This window comes from Artibeus jamaicensis, unplaced genomic scaffold, assembly GCF_021234435.1.
Source record: "Artibeus jamaicensis isolate MK-2021 breed Jamaican fruit bat unplaced genomic scaffold, CSHL_Jam_final contig_3290, whole genome shotgun sequence".
NCBI lineage: Eukaryota > Metazoa > Chordata > Mammalia > Chiroptera > Phyllostomidae > Artibeus > Artibeus jamaicensis.
This window is the reverse complement of record NW_026521779.1, coordinates 28,438-53,840: the sequence shown is the minus strand read 5'-3', so window position 1 is coordinate 53,840 and position 25,403 is coordinate 28,438. Positions and strand designations below refer to the sequence as shown.

General features: G+C 41.8%; 1 protein-coding gene across 7 annotated transcripts in view; it reads right to left on the bottom strand.

The window, feature by feature from the left end:
* LOC119056036 (adhesion G protein-coupled receptor E2-like) overlaps positions 1-25,403 on the bottom strand; it is a 37,269-nt gene that overhangs the window by 7,606 nt on the left and 4,260 nt on the right. The window contains exons 4-11 of one of the 7 annotated variants that reach the window (XM_053663803.1): positions 20,448-20,501; positions 19,977-20,156; positions 7,329-7,481; positions 6,950-7,072; positions 6,684-6,791; positions 5,735-5,784; positions 3,165-3,362; positions 2,652-2,887 (exon numbers count right to left, since the gene is read on the bottom strand). In XM_053663803.1, coding sequence (XP_053519778.1) covers positions 2,652-2,887; positions 3,165-3,362; positions 5,735-5,784; positions 6,684-6,791; positions 6,950-7,072; positions 7,329-7,481; positions 19,977-20,156; positions 20,448-20,501 — 1,102 coding nt within the window. The remainder of the gene's footprint in view (positions 1-2,651; positions 2,888-3,164; positions 3,363-5,734; positions 5,785-6,683; positions 6,792-6,949; positions 7,073-7,328; positions 7,482-19,976; positions 20,157-20,447; positions 20,502-25,403) is intronic. The other 6 variants (XM_053663804.1, XM_053663805.1, XM_053663808.1 and 3 more) reach the window with 6 other exon arrangements.

Genomic DNA, 25,403 nt, shown 5'->3' with positions numbered 1-25,403 from the left:
TAGCCTAGTATGGGGTATAGGAGGTTCAGGTTGTTGAAAAGGGTCCCTGAGAGAACTGATTGTGTTCATTCTGAGATGTAAAGAATGAGCAGGTGTAAAGAAGGTGAGAAAATCTGGGGGCATGCCAAATGACAATGCAATATATAACAATAGATTCATAGTAGTAATTCAGGCTCATATGCATTACATAATTTATTCCTCAAGACAACACTGAGACTCAAGTGATCACAGGGTGACATATGATGCTTAAGAAAATGTAGTAACTCAAGGCCACCAACCAGAACACTCAAAGTGAACACTACTGAGGCTGTGTTGGTAAACTGTACCTTGTGGGTCAATGGGGCCACCACTTGACTTTGTAAATGTGTTTTACTGGAACACAGTTGCACTCATTCATTTTCCATATTGTCTACAGTGGCTCTTGGGCTACAAGGACAGGGGTGAATAGTTGCAACAGAGACCACATGGCTCACAAAGCTGCAATATTTACTTTGTGGTCTTTTGGAGGTAAAATCTGCTGACTTTGATGCAAGTTATATAGGAGGGCCAGCTTGCCAGGGCTCCTCTGATGTCAGCAAACATGAATTTTATCAGCACAGGAGTATGTAAATGACACACTGTCTGGATTTGGTCCTGGCTCTGCCACCGACCAATTGTGTGATCTGAGCCGTGTTGGTCATCTCTGTGCCCCAGTTTCCTCATTCATAAAACTCATACAACACTGGTTTCTACCCCAGTGGATTGTTCGGAGGACGACTTGGGTTGATACGTGAAAACTGTTCAGAACAATGATTGCATGTCAGATGTTATCTCTAAATCTTAGCTCTAGTGATCACAGTTTCATTTTCTAAATCATCCTCCTTTTTTCTTTAAACTGAGGAGAGAAGTAAGTTATACCAACCAATGCCATTTCTTCATTTCCAGTTTTGCTTTCTAGAAGATTTGAAACATTAAATGTAATGAAAATTATATTAATATACAAAATGGGATTAATATCATGTATCATGTTTGTTAATGTAATAGAGTCATTAATATAAAATTGATATTTAAATATTTAAATCTAAAAGATATGTGCCAGCTAATTTAACAATATATTAATTTATAATTGTTTTTAAAATTTATTTATTTTAATTGTTGTTCAAGTACAGTTTTCTGTCTTTTACTTCCATCCCAGCCCACCCCCCACTGCTCCCCACCTCCCTCCCATTTCTACCCCCCTTAATTTTTGTCCATGTGTCCTTAATACTCGTTCCTGTAAACCCCTATCCTTTTCCCCTGAAATTCCCTCCCCTCTCCCCTCTGGTCACTGTCAGCCTGTTCTCTACTTCAGTGTCTTTGGTTATATTTTGCTTGCTTGTTTGTTTTGTTGTTTAGCTTCCTGTTAAAGGTGACATCATATGGTATTTGTCTTTCACTGCCTGACTTATTTCACTCAGCATAATGCTTTCCAGTTCCATCCATGCTATTGCAAAGGGCAGTAGCTCCTTCTTTCTTTCTGCTGCATAGAATTTTATTCTGTAAATGTACCATAGTTTTTTTTATCCATTCATTTACTGATGGGCACCTAGATTTCTTTCAACCCTTGGCTATTGTAAATTGTGCTGCTATGAACATTGGGGTGCATAGGTTCTTTTGGATTGGTGTTTCACAGTTCTTAGGATATAATCCCAGTAGTGGAATTGCAGAGACAAAAGGCAGGTCCATTTTAATTTTTCTGAGAAAATTCCATACTGTTTTCCACAGTGGCTGTACCAGTCTGCAACCCACCAACAGTGAACTAGGGTCCCCTTTTCTCTACACCCTCTTCAACACTTGTTGTTTGTTGCTTTGTTTATGATGGCCATTCTGACCAGTGTGAAGTGGTATCTCATTGTGGTTTTAATTTACATCTCTCTGATAGGTAGCGATATTGAGCATCTTTTCATGTGTCTCTGGATCCTCTGTATGTTCTCCTTGGGAAAGTGTCTGTTCAAATCCTTCACCCACTTTTTAATTGGGTTGATTGTCTTCTTAGAGTGGAGTCGTATACGTTCTTTGTATATTTTGGAGATTAAACCTTCGTCTGAGGTAATATTGGCAAATATGTTTTCCCATACAGTTGATTCTCTTTTTATTTTAATACTGTTTTCTTTAGCTGTGCAGAAGGTTTTTATTTTGATGAGATTCCATTTGTTTATTCTTTCCTTTATGTCCCTCGCTCTGGGGGACATATCAGTGAAAATGTTGCTGTGTGAAATATCTGAGATTTTCTTGCCAATGTTCTTCTCTAGGACTTGAATGGTGTCACGGCTTATATTTAAATCTTTTATCCACCTTGAATTTATTTGTGTGTATGGTGTAAGTTGATGCTCAAGTTTTAATTATAATTGTTAATGTTTATTATTATGATATGTTAGTTTTTAGTATAATACAATCAATATTATGTGAATATATAATTAACATACTATATAATTAATATTTAAAACAATGAAATTTTAAGTTCTCAAAAACATTTCTTTTAAGGAATGCAATCATGAAACCAGGAAGATGTCTTTGGGTGACTACTGTGTTTTTCTGTTTATCATATTCTAGTGAAAGTAAAGTGCTACATTGGGTTCTCTGATGACCTTGGTCATGTGGAGAAAATAAGACCAGTGTGAACTTTAATTTACCGGGCAGGTGTTCCATAAAGGTGAGGCCTGGACGCTGCAGAAATGGACACAATGACAGCTGGGACTCCATAGCCCATAAGGACCATGAATTTCTTCATGAACCTGCTCACACTGGAGTAGTTGACCACCATCAGGCTGCGTGCAGTGAGGAAGAGGTGCAGGCCCTCCAGCAGCATCCAGGTAAAGGAGGCCAGGTAGAGGTAGTGTAAGGCACCAGCGATGATGGCACACAGTACCTGGGGGAGAAGTCAGAGTCACCAGGGAGCATTGTCAGAGGGGTGCATGGCCCCAGGACCTGTCCTATGCCTCGTCTTTGGGAACACTTCTGTTGTATATGGTGGAATTGTCAAAAGAGAGTATCTCCTGTAGCTGGGTCAGTCAGTGTAAAATTAGCTACTCACCCCTCTAACCTTCCCAGAACCCAAGGACATTTTATTATGGGGTCCAGTGCAGCATGGCCCCATGAATTCCACATCTCCCAGGCAGGACAAAGGTCCCTGAGGACGTCAGTACCTTAATCTCTGTTCTGTTGATGGCCATGAGGAAGAGCAGGTGGGCCAGGAAGAGGCAGATGCAGAGCTGCAAGTGGAGGGAGGTGCTGGTGTTCTGGATGGCTTTGCATAGCAGGAAAGTGAGGGCCGCCAGGAGAAGGCACAGCAGAGAGACGCTCAGCCCCACATAGGTGATCACAGCCAGGATAGGATCCTCCTTCTGGGACCCAGAAAAGAGGAGATATCAGTCACACTTTCCTGCTCTGGAGTAATGACCCTTCCACCATTTTTACTTTTATTTTTTGGTGAAACAAACTCAGAAATGGAGGAGTCATGTAGATTTGTGATGTTTATGGGTAATGTTAGAATTTTATGAGGCTTTTAACTGATTCAGACTAAAAAAATTGAGAAATAGAATAGTCCTTACTTAAGACCAACTCCTGGAACTCATAGGTTGTTTTTTTTTAAAGACTTGTGGGCATGAGTAAGCATATAGGTTATCCTGTGAGGGTCTCTGAGGCACAGAAGCTCCATGTGGAGTGCCATTTGCCATCTCCATTATGTGATGCTGTGTGACCGAGTCTGTACCTGGAGACTCGATGTCCAGCTATCAACTCCCCATCTTGGACTTCACTCACCTCATCCCTCCAACACCTGTTCTTGCTGGTCACTAATGTTTACACATTTATAGCTTGATCCTGAGTTAATGGATAAAAACTATTATGTTTTTAATAGTGATAGTTTAAAATTCATATTTTCTGCCTCATTTTACTAATCATAAATTCGAGAGGAGAAGGAACCTCATCCTCTCCATCAATTCCATTTCAGTGTACCGAGGAGAGGAAGGAGGAGTAGGGAGGAGGGGTGAGAATGGAGAGAGGAAAGAGGAAGAAACAGAGAAATGTGCAAGTGATAAAAGAAGTGCAGTTATAAATGTTTAAAGTTGGTGCATCTGAATAGAGAGCAAGATATATTATTTGAGTTTTTAATTTTTGCAACTTATCTGTAAGTTTGTAACTGATTCCTAATAAAATGTTAATTAATAAATATCAAATATTCCAAATGATTCTGTTGCATACTAAATCTTGAGAATCTTTGGTGTAAGAAAAAAACTCTAATTTCCCAACTATATAGCAAACACTCTCACAAGTGCATGTGAGAGTGTATTGGTCCTGTATACCAACAGACCAATAGAAAAATAGACTAAGAATGTGAACAAATTGTTTCCAGAGAATGAAATAAGAACCACTCTTGAATGTATTTCATTTCACTCATAAAAAATACAAAAATTTTCCTAGATTCCCTATTTATTTGTCAGACAGGTAAACATTCAAAAATGTAATAATAACCTTGTAGTGAGGTGTGAGGAATCACACATCTTTATAATATGAAGTGTTCATATTATGAGCTGGTGGAAGTGTTTGCAGGTATAATATCTATATTTTGAAATATGGAAAAATCTGCCAATATACAATTATAAATTTGATCCAGTATTTGTCCTGTCTGCATATTCTTTTTTTCATATTCAAATGTGAGAACAGTGAAGTGTGTGTAAACAATTGAAACATTATTTGTATTATATGCATACTAACAATCACAACAAAACACTCACTATAAGAGGTCTTGATGTGTAATTTATGGTATATCCACACAATGAAATCCTATATGGCAATATAGGATTTTATATGGCAATAAAAATAAGGGAGTGTCTCTTTGTATACTTGGATGGAATAACTTTTTAGATGTAATAAATAAAAACACAAAATGCATAACATTGAAGAAAACATGTTCGTGAAAAGAAGAGGGACAAAGAACAAATATAATACATGCATTACTTTTATATGTATACAATATCCATAGAATTAAAATTAAAAAAAGAGGAGGAGGGGAGAAGGAAGAAAAGGAAAAGATGAAAAAGGAAAAGGAGAGAAAATGGGAGGAGAAAGAGAAGGAAGGGAAAGAGGAGGAAAAAGAGGAAGAGGAGAAGGGGAGAAGACAGAAGTGGAAGAGAAGGATAGAGAGAAGAAACAAGTAAAGATCTGTGTAATCGCAATAAATAAATAAATAAATAAATAAATAAATAAATAAATAAATAAATAAAATATTCATTAAAAAGTAGAAGAAACTAACAACTTTGGGTGTCTGAAACAAGAAAAATTAGGTGTCTGGGGTTAGGATTGAGATAGGGTTTCCTAAACCCTGGGCTGCAGGCTAGTACTGGTCTGTAGCTTGTTAGGAACCTGGCTATCAGGGAAGCTCACCTAGCTCTGCCTCCTGTCCCCGCCCCTCCACCCTGGCCCTGTCCATAGAAAAACAGACCCCTGGTTCCAAAAAGGTTGGAGAGCAATGCTTTATAGGGTGCCTCCACCGGCCTCCCTTGGGTCCTATGCTTACAGGGATGATGTCCTGGGCTGAGGCTGATGTGAAGTCTGTCCCCAGATCAACAATTTTTTAAAAAAAGAAGCAGGAAAGCTAGTGGGGAGAGGCAAGATGAGGGGGTGACAGAGCCTCATAGGTGGTGGGGGAATTTGGAAAAAATATGTGTGTGCTTTGGTATTTCCTGCTTCTTGGTATCTTCAGGGGACCACTCACCTTGCTCTTCTTTCCAGAGTGTGGGGTCCAGGTGGGGAAGGAGAATCCTGCTGCAGACAAAACAGCAGTTTGTTAGGGGTGTGTGTGTGAGAGAGATAAAGACAGAGAGAGAGAGAGAGAGAGAGAGAGAGAGAGAGAGAGAGAGAAACAGATAGACAGACAGAGAGTTTGGGTGGGGTCTGGAGTCAGGTCAGGCCAGGTAACTTACCAGACTGTCAGTTGGTAGCTCAGGGACCCTGGTTTATGAATAGAATATGGAAATTCCCCCCGCCCAGTTGGCACCTTTTCTTATTCACATGGACTTCTCCTAGTGTCCTGTGGGTGAATGTGGTGGCCTAGATGCTCTGTTTTCTGGAAGTGGATGGAATCAGCCTGAGTCCTACCTGTCTGCCTCCCTCTGTACCCTCAGCTTTCCTGGAAAGCTCCTAGCTGGGGTGGGGGACAGAGACAGAGTGGGTCTTCTTGGGGACTGAGTAGAAAGAAAATACTGCATTTCACCAGCAGGACCTATCTTGGGTTTTCAGAATGGCCTTTGTCCTAATTCCCAAAGTGTGGCTGCTGACTGGTTGAGTTCTCCTTGGAATCCCATTGACACTGTCAGGGCAGAGGTGCCTCCTCCATGCCAACCCTATGACATCTCGAGAGACATGGCCCAAGAAACATCCCTGAGGCAGGTCCTCCACAGATGAGGCTATATGACAGATATCCACCAGCCAGCCATCCCTGGTGTCTTTTTCTCATTCCTAAGAAGGCATCCCCTAAACTGGCAGGAAGTGGTGAGAATCCATGTCTGAGGAAGACCAGCAGAGGTGAGGGCTATCTGGCTGGAGAGGGGAGTGGGTGTGATGGGTGAGGGGTGGCAGACATTTTTTGGCTCTGGCCCTTTGGTCTCCCACCTGATGGTGCCCTCTGTTGTAGCCTGGTTCAGATGGGAGCCTCTTCCATTTACCTGACTCTTCAAGTTTGTGTGTGTGTGGTGGCGTCTGTGTTGTCCTTCCCAGACTGGACCCAACAATCTTCTGGGTCCTTGTCATCTGCGTTGTCCTCACGTGGTAAGCTGAAATTATTGGGGGGTGGTTCAAGGGCATCACTTAGAGATAGATGAAGTCTGAGCAGCTGAGAAGTGGGGCCAGGGTATGGGGGTTGTTGGTTGGGGACAGGGCTGTCCAGGGAAGATGGGCCCACCCTAGAATCCATGTTTCTGGACAAACTTACTGGGTCTGTTAGAGGCCAGGAGGCCTGAGAGTCTGTATGGTGTGGCTGAGCTCATGTGTGCTGCAGTGGGGGAAGGTCCTTGTCTGGCAGTCACTGGTAACGGTGGAGAGGACGGATATTGTGCTGGAACACAACATACTATGAGCTCCTGAAGAGTCTTGGATGTCATCCCTCTCTCTTGATTTATGGAAATAAGATGCCAGAAAGGCAGGAGGGATCCTTTGAACTTCCAGAAATGACTCTCTGTGGAGGGTTTTGGGCCTTGGATTTCAGAGAGGGCAGGTGACCAAGTACGACAGCCCTCTTATGTTGTGGAAAGTGGGCCAAATGACCTAAAACTTCACAGACAAGCAGGTGGAAAACACAGGGAGGTTCTTACCTTGACATGTGTTCTCATTTTCATTCCTGAACACTGTTGCCCCAGAATGAAGCCTATATCCCGAGTTGCACCTGCAGTAATAGCTCCCCTCTGTGTTCTGGCAGTTGGCGAATTTTCCACAGGATACCGAGGGTAGTTCACACTCATTGATGTCTGCAACAGGACAAAGGGTAGCATCCTAATGGCATGGATTCCCACAGGGCAGATAACCTAGATTCCAGCCTGATGCCCCTGTGGGGGCTGGACAGAAATCAGATCCTGCCTGGCATTTTAGAGGCTAGGCTGAGCTGGAGCCAGATGCTCTAGAAAGCCTGTGGACTTATGTGGTTATATCTGCTCTCTGGTTGGAACCTTCTGTGGCATGATGGGTCTGGAAGAATGTCTGTATCCCCTTCTTCAGGCCTTGAGGGGTAGACAGAGGAACTGACTCAGGCTCCAGACCATCCCTTACAGTACAGAACTATCAGGGCCATAGGCATCTCCTCCAGTCAGGGTGGCAGTGGCATTGAAGAATGCCCTCAATGCTGAGGTAGAGGAGGAAGTCATGCATGCCTGGGGGCTGTCCAGGGTGACATCATCATTCACACCCGAGGGTGCAGCCAGGTTGTCAGACACTGGCCAATTGATGTCTTTCATCCTCCTTTAATCACAGTGGCCTCAGTGCACCCCACATTCCTCACCAGACACTCCCTCACTCTCAATGTTAGGCCTTTTCAGATGCCCCAGGATGTCTCAGAGGGAGTCTTACTATCTCTACCCCTGAAGGTAGTCTCTCCTTATCAGACCCCAACCTGGATGTGAAATGTGGAAACAGCAAAGCAGCATGAAAGTGCTCACAAGTGAGTCACTGGGTGTATTTTCTGGCATCTTACCTTCCACTGTTCTTTGAAAGTGAGAGGAAAGATGCCCATGAGCCAGGTCCCCTTTGAGTAGCTCTGGGATCCCCAGAGCAGGGGCTGGACACCACTGGGTAACAATAATAACAACAAGTCAGTAAAAACCAGGGACATAAAATGAATTAAAAATGCAGGGACAGAATGTTTGACCCAGTACATTCCAACCAAGGAGCCAAGGACTTTAGAGCTTGAAAACTCTCATGGTGTTATGATGGGCAGCCAACCGGTATCCCCCAGGTCAGAGTTTCTTCTCCACACCTGCAGATTTCCCTTCTAAGGCCCCAGGCACAGGCTGTGGGTTTTAGCCCCAGGACACAAGAGGAAGTGGGAGAGATGAACACCTGAGGGATTCCTGTGGGTTCGCCACAGGGGCAATAGGACTTCCCTCCTTTGTTCTCAGTCCATGACAATGACTGGAGATCTGTCTTCAAGTTTTATAAAATGGAGTGGAATAGAGTGGAGGAGAGCTCTGAAGATGGTTTGTGGAAGGGAAGTCATGAGGATGGGAAATTTCCGGACCCGAAAAGTGTGCTTCCAGCAAGGAGCTGGAACCCAGGCACGTTAGTAGCAGGAGAGGAGTCTCCGAGTATATCCAGTCTACAAGTTTCCATGAGACACACACATGAGAATGCACAAAGGACCTTTAGGAATATCTCTAGGGTCACAGATGAGCTGGGCACTAGTCACAACAACATCTTTTTATCTGATAAATCAACTTTTCTCAAGAACTACTATAGATGGCGACGGAGTAGGACCAAACATACTCCAGCTCCCGTACACGTGGGTGAAAAGCCTGGCCAAGCTACTGAGAAACAGCGTAATTAAGTAATAGACCCACAGCATTTATGAAGTTGGGAGAGCAGCAATTGTGATGGACGTTGAGATTCTGGTCAGCAGCAGGTTAGTGGCGCATGGGGGAGTCGAGTGGAGGCAGGAGCGGCGCCTGCGGCCGGGTGGCCCCAGCGCTATGGCTGCCCCAGTGGGGTCCAGTGGGGCTGAGACCGGTGCAGGAGGCATCCCTCTCCTGAGCCGGGGTACCAAGCGCTTCGGTAGGCAACCAGCTAGGGTCAGCAATGTTCTCCCCCCAAGTCTGGGCAGTGCCAGGCAGAGGCCTGTGTGACTGAGTTTACACAGAGAGCAGAGAGCAACAAAAACAAAGGGCCGTGTTCATCTGCTGACTCGGTGGTTGCCAGCCCTGGAGAATTGAAAGGTGCATTGTTGCCACTGGTCCGGCTGGAGATTGGGCTGGGCTGAGAGGCAGTCTGTCTAGGGAGGCTTTTTTCTTATTATTATATATTTTTTGAAAGTTGACTGAGGTGCTCTCCTGTGACGGCTTGGCTTGCTTACCACCCAGCCTGGCAGCAAGGAAGTATTTCACCAGACAGCAAGGGAACCAGGCATCCCAGTCTGGTAGCCTGGCTGGCACACACTGGCAACACAGCCCACAGAGAGGTCCTGGTGCAACGAGAAAAACTGGTTTGGACAGTTTAAAACCAACAAGGGAAGTTTTTTTGTTTTGTTTTGTGGGGTTTTTTTTTTGTAATCTCATTTATTTTGAATTTTATTATTGCTTTATCTTTCAATACTTTGATCCTCTTCTTTCCTTTTTCCTGTTTTAGTCCTTCTTCCCTTCTTCCCAAACTTATTGCTTTTTTCTCCCTTCTCCTGCCTTTTTTTTGTCCTGTTTTCTTTTGTTTGTTCCTGCATACTTGTATTATTTTTTCATTATTCTCACTTCTCTTATAGTCTCTTTGTATTCCTCCTCCTCCTGTATAGGCTTCTTAGTCTTGGTAGATTATATTGTATTATCTGACAGGTCTCCTCTGTTCTTTCCTCCACAATGTATTTCTAATTTTCTATACCATACGCCTCTTGTTTTCCTTTAGCACACTACCCGAAGCTCTACACTCCCTATTCAGACTGATCTCATAGAGTTGGTCACAGGATTGTTGCTCTAATATTACTGTAAATAATAGCTGTTCTATATAACTGTAAGCACTTCACAACTAATCTCCCAGATCTTAGCCCACTTTACAAGTTCCTGAATTCTATTACTGGAGTAATTAACTCTATTTGCTCACACAATACACCTATCTACTATTCCTTACTCTCACCTTACCTCAAAATCTGACCGTCTGCAACCTCACTGCTTTCTAGTCTCAACTCACAAGCCTTCCCTCCCCAACAAGAAGCTTATCTTTTGTCCATCCTTTTGTAAAAGTGGCAAGTAGGGTTGAAGATTACCGCTAACGTTATATATAGCCTAAAGATCGTCTATCTCTTCCTTACTGGATGTGATTGTAACTACCATAAAATACTCATCTGCTGTCATAAACAATTCGGCCTCCCCCTCCAACTGATTACACACACACAAAAAAAGGAGTAGGTGGAAACGGAGAACATCAAGATACCTGAAGGAGCCTGCACCACTGAAATTCACAGGTATTCTACCACAAAAGTTCACACAATAAACCCAGGGAGTCAGAACAAGAAGCTGAGTCTAACAAGAAGAGTCTCACAAACAATGGGAAGACAAAGAAACAATCCCCAAATGAAAGAAAGGGAGGAGCTCTAAGAAAGAATGTTAGATGAAATAGAGGCAAATCAACTATCAGATATTGAATTCAAAACACTGGTTACCAGGAAGTTCAAAGAGCTCACAATGAGAAACCAGAAACTACAGGGGAGCTACAATCAACTCTCCACAAACTACATCAACATGAAAAAGGAAATAGAAACTATCAGCAAGGGAAAAGAGGAAATAAAGAATACAATTTTCAAATTGAAGAAAACAGAGGAAGTTTCAAAAATAGAATCAATGAAGCAGAAGATATGATCAGCGAGTTGGAGGACAAAGTAGAAATCATCTCACAGAAAGAGCAAGAAAATGAAGAGGCTCAGAAAGAATGAAGAGGGATTAAGAGAAATGCAAGACAATATGAAACATAATAATATCCGAATAATAGGGATACCAGAAGGAGAAGAAGAAGAACAAGGGATAGAAAACATATTTGAAAGAGTAATGAGAAAAAATTTCCCTAATTTGATGAGAGAAAAAGTCACACAAATCCAGGAATTACACAGACTCCCAATCAAGAGGAACCCAAACAGGCCCACTTCAAGACTCATCATTATTAAAATGGCAAAACTCCAAGACAAAGAAAGAATCTTAAAGGCAGCAAGGGAGAAAAAAGAAATATCATACAAGGGAGCCCCAATAAGGTTAGCTACTGTCTTCTCAATGGAAACACTCCAAGCAAGAAGAGAATGGCAAGAAATATTCCAACTAATGAGAACTAGAGGTCTACAACCAAGACTACTTTACCCAGCAAGGCTCTCAATCAAGATAGAAGGCCAAATAAAGAGCTTCCAAGACAAAAGAAGTCTAAAAGAATATGCCTCCACCAAACCAGCCTTACAAGAAATACTAAAAGAACTGCTTTATGGAAAGAAAGGAAAAGAGAGAGACAGAGAGAAACACAGGTGCAAAAATGTCAATGAATTAGCACCTATCAATAATAACCTTAAATGTAAATGGACTAAATGCTCCAGTCAAAAACCATAGAATTGCTGAATGGATAAGAAAGCATGACTCACACATATGCTGCCTACAAGAGACCCACCTCAGGACAAAAGACCATCACAGATTAAAAGTGAAATGCTGGAAACAAATTTTCCAAGCAAATGGACAAGAAGAAAAAGCTGGGGTAGCAATTCTCATATCAAAATACATTTCAAAAAAAAGGGCCATAAATAGAGACCCAGAAGGTCACTTCATAATACTCAAGGGAAGAATCCACCAAGAAGACAGTAACATCGTAGATATATATGCACCCAACATAGGAGCACCCAAATATATAAAGAAAATCTTAGAGGATTTCAAGAAAGATATTGACAGCAACACAATTATAGTAGGGGATTTTAACACCCCACTATGAAAAATGGACAGATCTTCCAAACAAAATATCAACAAAGATATTGCAGCATTAAACAACACCCTAGAGGAAATGGACTTAACTGATATCTATAGAACCCTTCATCCCAAAGAAGCTAAATACACATTCTTTTCAACACATGGAACATTTTCAAAGATAGACCGACCACATGATAGGACACAAAATGAGCCTCAAAAAATTCAAGAAAATTGAAATTATACAAAGCATTTTCTCTGACCATAAAGGACTGAAATTGGAAACCAACCCCAAAGGAAAAAACCCAAAGCACCCAAAATCATGGACTGAATGGTGTGCTATTAAACAATGAATGGGTCAAGAATGAAATTAGGGAAGAAATCAAAAAGTTCCTGGAAACAAATGAAAACAAACTTACAACACCCCAAAACTTATGGGACACAGCCAAGGCAGTCTTGAGAGGGAAGTTTATAGCAATACAGGCCTACCTAAAGAAGATAGAAACATTTCAAAGAAACAACCTAACCCTACGCCTGCAAGACTCAAGGAACAACAACAAAGACAGCCCAGAGCAAGCAGAAGGAAGTAAATAATGAAGACTAGAGCAGAACTAAATGACATAGAGACTAAAAGCACAATTCTAAGGATCAATGAATCCAGGAGTTGGTTCTTTGAAAAGATAAACAAAATAGACAAGCCTTTAAGTAGGCTCATCAAGAAAAGAAGGAAGACTTCTGCCAAGATTGAGGCATAGGTGGAGATGCCCTGCTTTCTCTCACAACCAAGTTTATAGACAACTAAATATTAGTAACAGAAACACAGCCAGAACTCAGAAAATTGAACTTTTCAGAAGTCTGATAACAACAAATTCTTCAGCCTGAAGGGTAAGAGGGGTGAAACCAGCAGCTGTTGGAGCAGGGTTGCACAGGAAAACTCAGTCAGACGGACTCAGGCGCTCGGAACCCAGGCTCAGGGTTGGACCTAGTAAGCAACTCTGCGAGCTACTGTGGGGAAACAGCGAAAGACTAGGGCTGCGGGTTGATTGTGGTCGCACAGTCATGTGCAGATAGACAAGTGAGGGAGTGGGCAGTGAGACTATGGGACTGAGCAGGCCCCATGGCCAGCAGCAGCAGAGGGAGCCACCATTTCCCCGCTCTGACCCCGCCTCCACATACAGCGTCATAACCCAGCGACCTGGGAGTCCAAGGCTCCACTCCTCAAACATAATGGGCGCGAACAGACCAAAAATGGCTCAAGAAGATCTCAAAGCCCCAGAGCCTATACATCTAAGCAATGAAGAAATAGCAAAACTCTCAGACGCACAGTTTAAAACACTGGTGACCAGGATCCTCACAGAACTGGTTGATTATAGCCACAAATTAGAGAAACATATGAAGGCGAAACTAATTGAAATGAATGGAATTGCACAGGAAACCAATAGTGATGAAAAGGAAACTGGGACTCAAATCAATGGAGTGGACCAGAAGAAAGCAAATAATGGCCAAACACAAAAGAGTGAAGAAGCAAGAATTCAAAAAAAAAAAATGAGGAGAGTCTTAGGACCCTCCAGGACATCTTTAAATGCTCCAACATCTGAATTATAGGGGTACCAGAAGGGGGAAAGGAACAGCCACCAGGGAAAACTTATTTGAGCAAATAATAAAGGAGAATTTCCCCAATCTGGCAAAGGCAATAGACTTCCAGGAAATCCAGGAAGCTCAGAGAGTCCCAAAGAAGTTGGACCCAAGAAGAAACACACCAAGGCACATCAGAATTACATTAGCCAAGATTAAAATGAAGGAGAGAATCCTAGAAGCAGCAAGAGCTAAGGGGACTGTCACCTACAAAGGAGTTCCCATCAGACTGTCAGCTGATTTCTCCAAAGAGACCTTACAGGCAAGAAGGGGCTGGAAAGAGGTATTCCAAGTCATGAAATCCAAAGACCTACAACCAAGATTGCTCTATCCAGCAAAACTTTCATTTAGAATGGAAGAGCAGATAAAGTGCTTCTCCGAGAAGATCAAATTCAAGGAGTTTATCATCACCAAGCCCTTATTATATGAAATGTTAAAGGGACTTATCTAAGAAAAAGAAGTTAAAAAAACATGAACAGTGAAAGGACAGCAAACTCACAGTTATCAACAACCACACCTAAAACGAAAGCAAACTAAAAGGACAGCTAGATCAGGAGTGGAAATATAGAAATGAAGATCTCAAGGAGGGTTAGCAACAGGGGAGTGGGAGGAGGAGAAGGGGGGAGAAGGTACAGAAAAATAAGTAGCATAGACAGTAGATAGAAAATTGATGGGGGGGCAAAAATAGTATGGGAAATATAGAATCTAAAGAACTTGAGACACATGGTCATAAACTGAAGGGGGGTAATGGTGGGGACGGGGGGTAGGGTGGAGGGGAATGAAGGGGGAAATAGAACAACTGTAATGGCATAATCATTAAAAAATAAATTTAAAAAAATTTAAAAAAGAAAAGAAAAGAAGAGAGAAGACACAAATAAACACAACAAGAAATGAAAGAGGAGAGATTACAATTGATACCACAGAAATAGAAGGGATTGTAAGAAATTACTATGAAGAATTGTATACCAAGAAATTTGAGAACCTAGGGGAAATGGACACATTTCTAGAAAAATATAATCTTCCAAAACTCAATAAAAAAGGAGCAGGAAACCTGAATAGACCAATAACAACAAATGAAATTGAAGCAGTAAACAAAAAACTTCCATCACACAAAAGCCCTGGACCAGAGGGGTTCACAGGAGAATTCTACACAGCATTTAAGGAAGAGCTAACCCCTATTCTTCACAGACTATTCCAAAAAATCCAAAAGGATGGAAAACTCTCAAACTTTTTATGAAGCCAGCATCATCCTAATTCCAAAACCAGATAGAGCAACAACAAAGAAAGAAAACTTCAGGCCAATATCACTGATGAACATAGACGCTAAAATCCTCAACGAAATATTGGCAAATCGCATCCAACAATATATCAATAAGATCATACACCATGACCAAGTGAGATTCATCCCAGGGATGCAAGGATGGTTCAACATTCACAAATCAGTAAATGTAATTCATCGCATAAACAAAAGCAAGGACAAAAACCACATGATCATATCAATAGATGCGGAAAACGCTTTTGATAAGATACAACACCCATTTATGATAAAAACACTCAGGAGAGTGGGAATAGAGGGAGCATTCCTCAATATAATAAAGGCTGTATATGAAGACCTACAGCCAACATCATACTCAATGGGCAAAAACTAAAAGCTTTTCCACTAAGAGCAGGAACAAGACAAGGATGTCCACTTTCACCACTTCTATTCAATATAGTATTGGAAGTTTTAGCCACAGTGATCAGGCAAGAAAAAGAAATAAAAGGCATCCAAATAGGAAAGGAGGAAACAAAACTGTCACTGTTTGAAGATGACATGATAGTGTACATGGAAAACCCTATAGACTCTACCCCAAAACTGCTCGAACTAATTAATGAATTTGGCAAAACAGCAGGTTACAGAGTCAATATCCAGAAATCAAAGGCATTTTTGTATACCAAGAATGAAACAGCAGAAGCAGAAATCAAGGAAAAAATCCCATTCAATGTAGCAAAAACAAAAATAAAATATCTGGGAATAAACCTGACCAAGGAGGTAAAAGACCTGTATGCAGAAAACTACACAGCACTGAAGAAAGAAATCAAGGAAGACACAAACAAATGGAAACATATACCATGCTCATGAATTGGAAGAATTAACATCATCAAAATGTCAATACTACCCAAAGCAATTTACAGATTCAATGCAATATCTATTAAAGTACCAATGGCATATTTCACAGATGTAGAACAAACACTTTAAAAATTTATATGGAACCATCAATGACCCCGAATAGCAGTTGCACTTTTGAGAAAAAACAACAAAGTAGGAGGGATGACAATACCTGATATCAAACTGTATTACAAGGCCACTGTAAAAAAAACAGCCTGGTACTGGCATAAAAACAGGCACATAGACCAATGGAACAGAACAGAGAGCCCAGAAATCAAACCAACTCTCTACAGTCAATTAATATTTGACAAAGTGGGCAGTAACATAAAATGGAGTAAAGATAGCCTCTTTAACAAATGGTGTTGGGAGAACTGGACAGCTACATGCAAAATAATAAAACTTGAGCACAAACTTACACCATACACCAAAATAAATTCAAGGTGGATAAAAGACTTAAATATAAGCAGTGACACCATTAAAGTCCTAGAAGAGAACATGGGCAGGAAAATCTCAGATATTTCACGCAGCAACATATCTACTCTATGTCCCCTAGAGGAAGGAATCTAAAGGAAAGAATAAATAAATGAGATCTCATAAAAATAAAAAACTTCTGCATGGCTAAAGAAAACAGCATTAAACTAGCAAGACAACCAACTGTATGGGAAAATATATTTCCCAACGATACCACAGAGAAAGGTTTAATCTCCAAAATATACAAAGAACTTACACGACTTCGCTCTAAGAAGACAAATAACCCAATTAAAAGATGGGAAAAGGAGTTGAACAGACACTTTCCCAAGGAGGACATACAGAGGATCCAGAGACACATGAAAAGATGCTCAATATCGCTAGCCATCAGAGAGATGCAAATGAAAACCACAATGAGATACCACTTTACACTGGTCAGGATGGCTCTCATAAACAAAGCAACAAACAACAAATGTTGGAGAGGTTGTGGGGAAAAGGGGTCCTTAGTTTACTGTTGGTGGGATTGCAGACTGGTACAACCATTATGGAAAACAGTATGGAATTTTCTCAGAAAAATAAAAATTGACCTGCCTTTTGACCCAGCAATTGCACTGTTAGGATTATATCCGTGGAACCCTAAAACATCAATTTCAAAGAACCTATGCACCCCAATGTTCATAGCAGCACAATTTATAATAGCCAAGATTTGGAAGCAACCTAGGTGCCCATCAGTAAATGAATGGATCAAAAAATCGTGGTACATATACACAATAGAATTCTATGCAGCAGAGAGAAAGAAGGAGCTACTACATTTTGCAACAACGTGGATGGAACTGGAAAGCATTATGCTGAGTGAAATAGGCCAGGTGTTGAAAGACAAATACCATATGATCTCACCTTTAACAGGAAGCTAAACAACAAAACAAACAAGCAAGCAGAATCAAAACAAAAGACACCGAAATAGAGAATAGGGGGACAGTGACCAGAGGGGAGAGCGGAGGGAATTTAAGGGAAAAAAAGGGGAGGGATTTGGAGGAACAAGTATGAAGGACACAAGGACAAGAACTAAGGGTGGTGGAAATGGGAGGGAGGTGGGGAGAATGGGGCGGGATGGGCTGGGATGGGAGAAATAAACAGAAAACTGTACTTGAAAAATAATGAAATAAAAACAACCTTTTCTCCTAATATTAAATAACAACATGATACTTAGGAAAACCAAGAAAACATAAAAATTGAAGACAAAATAATTACCCATGAGTCCACCACAAAGAGTCCAGGGAAATTTTAGGAATTTTTTTTCTCATTGCTTCAAATATATTAGGAGTGTTTTATTAGCAGTAAATATTTACCTAAGACCATTTTGAGTATATCAGTGGTATTTCCTGGTGTAAACATCATGTAGTTTCCTTCCCCACCTTCACTCCTGTTTTGTTGAGGTAAAATGTGCACATAACATAAAATTTACTATTGTAACCATTAAAAAAATCTTCACCTGAGGACATGCTTATTGATTTTAGAGAAAGGGGAGACGAAGGAGAGAGAGAGAGGGATAGAAACATCAGTCAGTTGCTTTTCCTATGTGTAACCTAGTCATGTGCCCTGACCAGGAATTGAACCTGCAACCTTTTCGTTTACAGGACAACGCTCCAACCAACTGAGCCACATTAGCCAGGAAGACTACTGTAACCATTTTTAATAACATAAGTTCCTTTGATGATGCTGTGCTATTGAAGAGTAAAAATTCTTTAATTTTAGACTGACGTCTGGGTTGTACCACCTTATTAATTCTGTGACTTTGGATAAATCACTCAATCTCTTGAGCTCACTTATGATCATTTAAAAAAGGATGCTACCCTGAAACCATAAGACTTTTAGGAGAAAATATGAGGGTTAAGCTACTCGACAAAAAAACCCAAATAATTTTTTGGGTTTGACTTCAGAACATAAATAGACAAGCAGAAGTATTTCAAATTAAGAACTGCACAGCAACAAGACCATCAGCAAAATGAAAAGGCAATGTACAATTTAGTGGAAAGATATTTGCAAATCATATATCTGATAATTGTTAACATTCAATACATATAAATAACTCATATAACTCTATAGAAAAAACCCTAAACATCCAATATAGAAGTTGGCAGAGGATGAGGTAGGCATTTTCCAAAGAAGGCATTTAAATGCCCAACAGGTAAATAAAAAGTTGCTCAACATTACTAATCACTAGCGAAAAGCAAATTAAAACCATAGTAATGTGGGAAAAAAGAGAAAGGGACGTAAGTGAACTTGAATGAGGGACCCATGGATGGAGCCAAGGAGGGGTGGGATTGAGGGTGGGAGGTGGGTGTGGGTGAGCAGGGGAAAATGGAGACAACTGTATTGGGACATCAATAAAAAAAATTTAAACCAAACCATAATAAAATATTTGTACCCTCAAACATTTTATAACGACTGTTATGAATAAAAACATGAAATAATAAGTGTTGGTGAGGATGTGGAGCAAAGAGAACCCTTGTGTACTGTTAATGTATTGTAAACTGGTGCAGCCATTATGGATAATTGTATGGAAGTGCCTCAAAAATTAAAAATAGAACTATTATATGACCCAGCAATTCCACTTGTGGGCATTTATTTTTGGAAGAAATCCAAAACACTAACTAAAAAGGATGCCTGCATACCCATGTTCATTGCAGCATTATTTCGAATAGCCAAGGCATGGAAACAACCTAAGCATGCATCAATGAGTGAATAGATAATAAAGATGTTGTGTGTGTGTACAGTGAAATATTATTCAGCCATAAAATAGAAGGAAATCCTGTCATTTATAACGACATGGATACATTTTTTTGAGCATTGTGTTAACTGAAATAGGATAGAAAAAGACAAATACTATATAATCTCACATGTAGGATCTAAAAAAACTAACACATAGACACATGTGGTTTGCCGAGGTAGGGAGTGAGGGGTTGGAAAAATGGTTTGGAAAGAAAACCAACTAGTTCTTCCTGAATCAAGGAGCTGCCTTGGGTCTGAGTGGGCAACCATGATCATGAGTGGGCAGGATTCCTGGTGAGCCTGAGCTGGTGGGGAGCCTGAGGTTCCAGGCACTGGTGTTCCTCTCGTCACATTGCTTCCATTATTTCTTCCCTTTTGTTGTGCAGTGGTAATAAGAATAACAGTGATAATAACTTGCATTTGTTGGGAGTTTTATCTGTACAAGTCTTTACCTGTTCTTTACACAGGTAAATATTAAATCTCCATGTATGTAGGGAGGGTACAGTGATTATCCCCAATTTACAGACAGGCAAACTGAGGCAAAGAGAGGAAATATAATTTCATTAATGTCAGAGAGCTAGTTGGTGGCAGAGCTAGACTTTGAACCCACACCACCAAGCTCCACTGTGTAAGCTCTCAGCACTTACCTACTGATCATGAAAACCTGATTGCCCACTTCTCTCCTCCTTCCCTGCCCTGCCACCTCTCTTATCCTTGACAAAGTGCTCCTGTGCTGCTCTCAGGGACAAGGGCTCTGGATGCCCCACAACCTCCCCCCACAATCACTGTATGCCCTCCACCCCCTCAAGCCTCTGTACCATCACAAGTCTCCATGGGGCTGGTGACGATCTCCCCAGATGAAGAGATGAATCCCAGAAGGCAGTGACAGGCAGTGGCGTTGACACATGTGGAGTGCAGGGGGCACCAGCGAGCACAGGCTGTGGGGCTAGAGGCTGTGGAGTCAGAGGCTGTGGAGTCAGAGGCTGTGGTGGCAGAGGCTGTGGGGGGGGCAGAGGATGTGGGGATAGGGTCAGAAGGCCCAAGAAATGGAGGGAGCCAGCTGTTAGCTGGAGGTTCAAGAGTAGAAGTTGGGGGAGAAAGACAGTTGTCATTAGAAGTGGAAGACCTCCAAAAAATCTGAACATATAAGGAAAAAGAGATAGCTTTTCACATTTCTAGAGGACCATCTCTGAGCCTCACTTGCAAAATATCCTCCCTTCTCCCCTTGTTGGTGAAAGGCATGCACTCTCTGTCTTCCATCACTAACACCTCTGGCTGGGCAGACTCACCTTTAGCATTCTGGTCTGCAGATCCCAATGCCAACAGCAGCAGCCCCAAGAATCCTGGGGCAGAAAGATAGAGAAGTGACAAGGAGAGGAGAGTTGAGCTCCAATTTCAAGCCCTGTACACTTGGCCATTGCCTCCTTAGTAGGTGGCTCTGGATTTGCATCTCACAGCTTTCTAGCAGCTTCCCCAAGGCTCCTGTAGCTTACTTGGAATTGAATACTTAGTCTTTTCCCTCTATCCCACACTTTTCCTCGTGGAACCTCAGGTGGCACAAGTATGGGGACAGAATACAATCATGTGCCAGTTAAGATGGAGGCAACAATGCTTAGTGTTTGTGTGTCTCAACTGATGTATGCATAGAAAAGGTATGATAAAATATGACATAAAAGATTTAAAATATGGTACATCTGAATAGGACGCTTACCATGGGTGGAGCCTGCAGGACTGGAAGTTGTTCAGGTGAGTCGGTGAGTAAGTGATGAGTGAATGTGAAGGCCTGGGGCATCACCACACACTACTGCAGACTTAGAAACACTGTATGCTTAGGCTGCACTACATTGATAAAATTTTTCTTTCTTTCACAATAAATTAACCTTAGCTTCCTGTAACTTTTTTACTTTATTAAATCTTTTTGGCTTATCTGTAATAATACTTAGCTTAAAACACACACACATTGTACAGCTGTACAAAAACATTTTCTTTCTTTATATATTTATTATATAAACACTTTTTTCTATTTAAATCATTTTTAAAAATTTTAAACTTTTTTGTTAAAAACTCAGGCACAAACACACACATTAGCTTAGGCCTGCACAGGGTCAGGATCATCAACATCACTGCCTCTGTCTCCTCATCTCGTCCCACTGGGAGGTGGAGTTGTCATCTCCTAAAGTAACAATGTCTTCAGGAACACTTCCTGAAGGATCTTCTTGAGGCTCTTCTGGAGGAGGAGTCACTCTGTTCAGAAATATGTTCACAGTGACTTGCTTGGTTTGTTTCTTTTTTTCATCACAGATTGCTTGGAAGCGGAAACTGCACCATGAACTTTCCTCTCTATCAGTGAAAGCCTTTTGGTCTTGGGAGTCCATATTTTCAAAGATTTTTAAAAAGCATGTCGAGATCTGTAAAAACTTATGCTAAATGCTTCTATGTAAATCTTCTTAGGGGTTCTTCTTTTTCTTTTCCTTCCACTTCCTTTTCTCTTGACTCTTCTTCAGCTCTGCATTCCTGTTCCAGTTCCCCAAACCCCTCATTAGTCAGTTCTCGGAACCCACCTCTAGGAGCTCCAAACTCCCCCATGTCCTCCTCTGCCACGCTCAGGTTAAGTTGTTTGCCATCTCATTCACAGCCTTGTTGATTTCTGCAGCCTCCCCATTCTTAGCAAGTCCTTTGAAGTCATACACGAACCTCCTGATGTCTTCTTTCGCATGCCATTCATACACTCGTTAGTGACATCACCCCAAGCCCACGCAAGGTTCTTGCAGTCACAGGTGTTGTGACCCTTCTACAGTTGCGTCAGTGTCTCCTTACTGTCTTCCTCAGCTGCAGCAATAACGTGGGCAAAGTTCCTCCTCAGGCAGCAAGGCTTAAAAGCTGCTGTAACTCTTTCAACCATTGGTTAAATTAAAGAGGTGGTGTTGGGAGACAAAATACCACACTGATATTAGAAAGAAGATCACCATTAAAAGGAGTACCGTATTTTACTGTGCATAATGTGCACTTCTTTGCCCAAATTTTTGAGGGAAAAATAAGGAAGCACATTATATATAGGTACTACTAATTTGTATCTATATAAATGTTTTTAATTCTTTTACTTATGTTTCTGCATTAAAAGTGTAACTCTAGAAAGCAATAAGGATATCCTTATGCAAAATGATACCCTGGAATGCAATAATTGCTTTTGTTTCTAAATATAAATATATACAAAATTGAATTAAAAATTAAAATAAAAAGGTATTTTTCCTGAAAGTTTGGGTCAAAATCATGGGTATGCATTTTACATGGGAGTGCATTATACACTGCAAAATATGGTATGTCCAGGAGCATTGTCAACAATAAGCAAAACCTTAAATTCTGTTACTATTTTAGCACTATTCTCCTAACCTACTCCTCCATTTCACTGGCACAGCAATTTACAAAGGAGTCATGAAAGAGGGGCTGGATTGTCTGTGACTTCTTACAGCCCTGCAGTGCCTTGGCAGTGTGTGCTGACTGCTGTGCTGGAAGGGCCTGATGTCCTCTCACTGACAGGTCACACAGGGTTTCTATTGGTAGCCTGTAGCATGGTCCTGACCTTTATCCTGTCCTTAAAAGCCTTGAGCCCTGACCTTGACTTGGCCTCATTATGGATAAATGTCCTTTCAGGCATTCATTTCCAGAACAGGGAGGTTTCATCCTTTTTGCCTATTTGGTCTGGCAGGTAATTTTCTTCCACCGTCAGTTTATCTGGAGTCTCCAAAACATTCTTCAGCTGCCTTCACATCAGCACTCAGACTCACCACTCACTTCTACGTCACACAATGAATAATGATTCTGGAAGCACTTAAACCACTTAGAACTGACAGTAAATTTAACACTGTAGTCCAGCCCAGCCTTTTCTTTCAACATTGCAAACAAAGTTTTTGCTTGTCCATGAACATCAGAGTGCTGTGAGACATAGATTTTTTGTCTGGTCTTCAAACCAAGTCTTGAGAAGTTTCTTTGTATCTAATATAGGCCCTTTTGAATTTTTGTTAGTCTTGTTTCCTTTAATAAAGCAGATTCTTTGACAGCCTCCTATCACATTGTTCTTGCCCTTTAAGATCATAGCCACGGCGGACGGGGATAAGCCTGACTGGTGAACAATGACCATCACTGATTTTCAATATTCCTAGTCCTTACTGACTTTTAATTTCATGTCCATATCTGTCACTCAGGGTGACCTCTTACTGACAACATGAGCAGTGAATCCTCTATACCTAGGGGCCATGATGAACAAAACATGGGATTAAATCAAGCACAGAGCCGATGATGCAATCAGGAAACTGTGAACACGAAATGTATGAGGCTGCTGCCAGCATGCTGTTTTAGAGCAAACATTTTTTTCATAAGTAGAAAGAGTACACTTTAAAATAATGATAAAAACTATAGACTAGTAAATTTGTAACTAGAAACAGTTGTTTATCATCACTATGAAGTATAATGTACTTATATAATGGTATGTGCTATACTTTTACATGGCTGCAGTGCAGTAGGTTTGTTTGCACCATCGTCACAAACAGGTGAGTAATGTGTTGCTCTGTGATATTACCACAAGGTACTATGTCACTAAGTGATACGAATTTTTCTGCTCCATTATAATCTTATGGGACCACAATCATATGTGTGGTCATACTTAAACGTATGACACAGACTGTTGCTGACAGGGATACATCCTAGAAACTCTCAACTTTCCCAATGGAGAAAATAAATCTTGTAGGAGAAAGTGCTCAGATTGGTGTGTCTTTGGCCAGACCCAAGTTCTTGTTCTTTGGCAATGGCACAGATTTGCTTTGTGAAAGCCTCACTCTACTCTCTCTTCCCCAGTGAGTAGGTGCCTTTTCTTATTCACATGGAGGCATCCACCCTATCGGTGAATGGGTGGCCTCAATGCTGCATTGTCTAGAAGTGGCTAAAAATGGCCCGAGTTTCCTCACCTGTCAGCCCTGTTACCCTCAGCTTGCCTGGGCAGCTCCCAGGTGGGGTGGGGACATTATGGCCACCTTAATCCCAGCTTGAGGATTTGGACAAAGGCCAAGGTGGGTCTTCCTGGAACCAAGTGCAGAAGAAATGCCGTGTTCCCAGGGCAGTACCCATCTTGGCTCCCAAGTGATGGCCTGCGTCCTGCCTCCCCCAGGGAAGTCGATCACTGCCTGAGTTCTGGAAATCCCCAAGACTCTGGGAGGCAGAGTTCTGCCACTCTTGGAACTGGACCAAAAATGACTTCTGACATAGGCACCTCAAGGGACTTACAAGATGGGTGTAGAGAGTGACCAATAAGCCAGACAGGCAAGGGCCACTAAGACAGTGAGTGTGAGGCTGCAATGAACTGGGGGGGGGGGTTCACATCCAGTCCTGCAGACTTGGTGTTATAAAGCTGCTTTTCTGATCACTACAACACATCCCCTGGACTGGCAGGAAGTGGTGAGAATCTACATCTGAGCAAGGCTAGCGTTGGGTGAGGGCTGGATGGCTGGAGGGAACATCATGTGCTTGTGGGGAGGGGTGGCAGGCATTATCATCATCTCAGCCTATGGCCTCTCATTAGGGATGCAGTCCTGTTGGCCTTGCTGAGTGGGGCTTAGCCTTCGTCTCTGTCCCTGTATCACCTGGGTCATCATGGGACCTGGGCTGATCTCCTTGGGAAAGGGTCCAGCCTGGGACAATGATGCCTTCTCTTCTGTTTAGCCCAGATGGGAGCATCTTCCATCCATCTTACTCTTGAGTGTATGTGGTGTGATCCATGTCCCCCTGCCACCCCTAACACAATGTCCTCCTGGGTCTCCCTCATCTGTGTTGCCCACAGGCCCATGAGCTGAATTGTTGAGAAGTTCAGGGAAAATAGCTAGAGGCTTAGCAGCCAACGAACCAGGTCAGGGAGCCAGGAGGTGTCTTCTCCAGGTGGGGTTGTTGGCCAGAGGCAAGGCAGACTGAATAAGGTAGGACCCCCCCCATCCAATCTCTCCACTCTCACATTTCTGCTCAGGGTTCCGGGGTTCATCATGGCCCTGGGTCTGAGAGGGCTCCTCACATGGCCAAGCCCATGGGGGTTCCAGGCAGGGAAGCTCTAATTCTGACAGTCACTAATGAAGAAGAGGAGGAATATTGCGTTGAAATGCAGTGCACTATAAGTTATAGAACTATTTTGAATTCCACCCCTTTCTTTGTTTTACTAAAATAAGATACAAGGGGGATGTTCCAAAATTGTGGAACAGAGACTC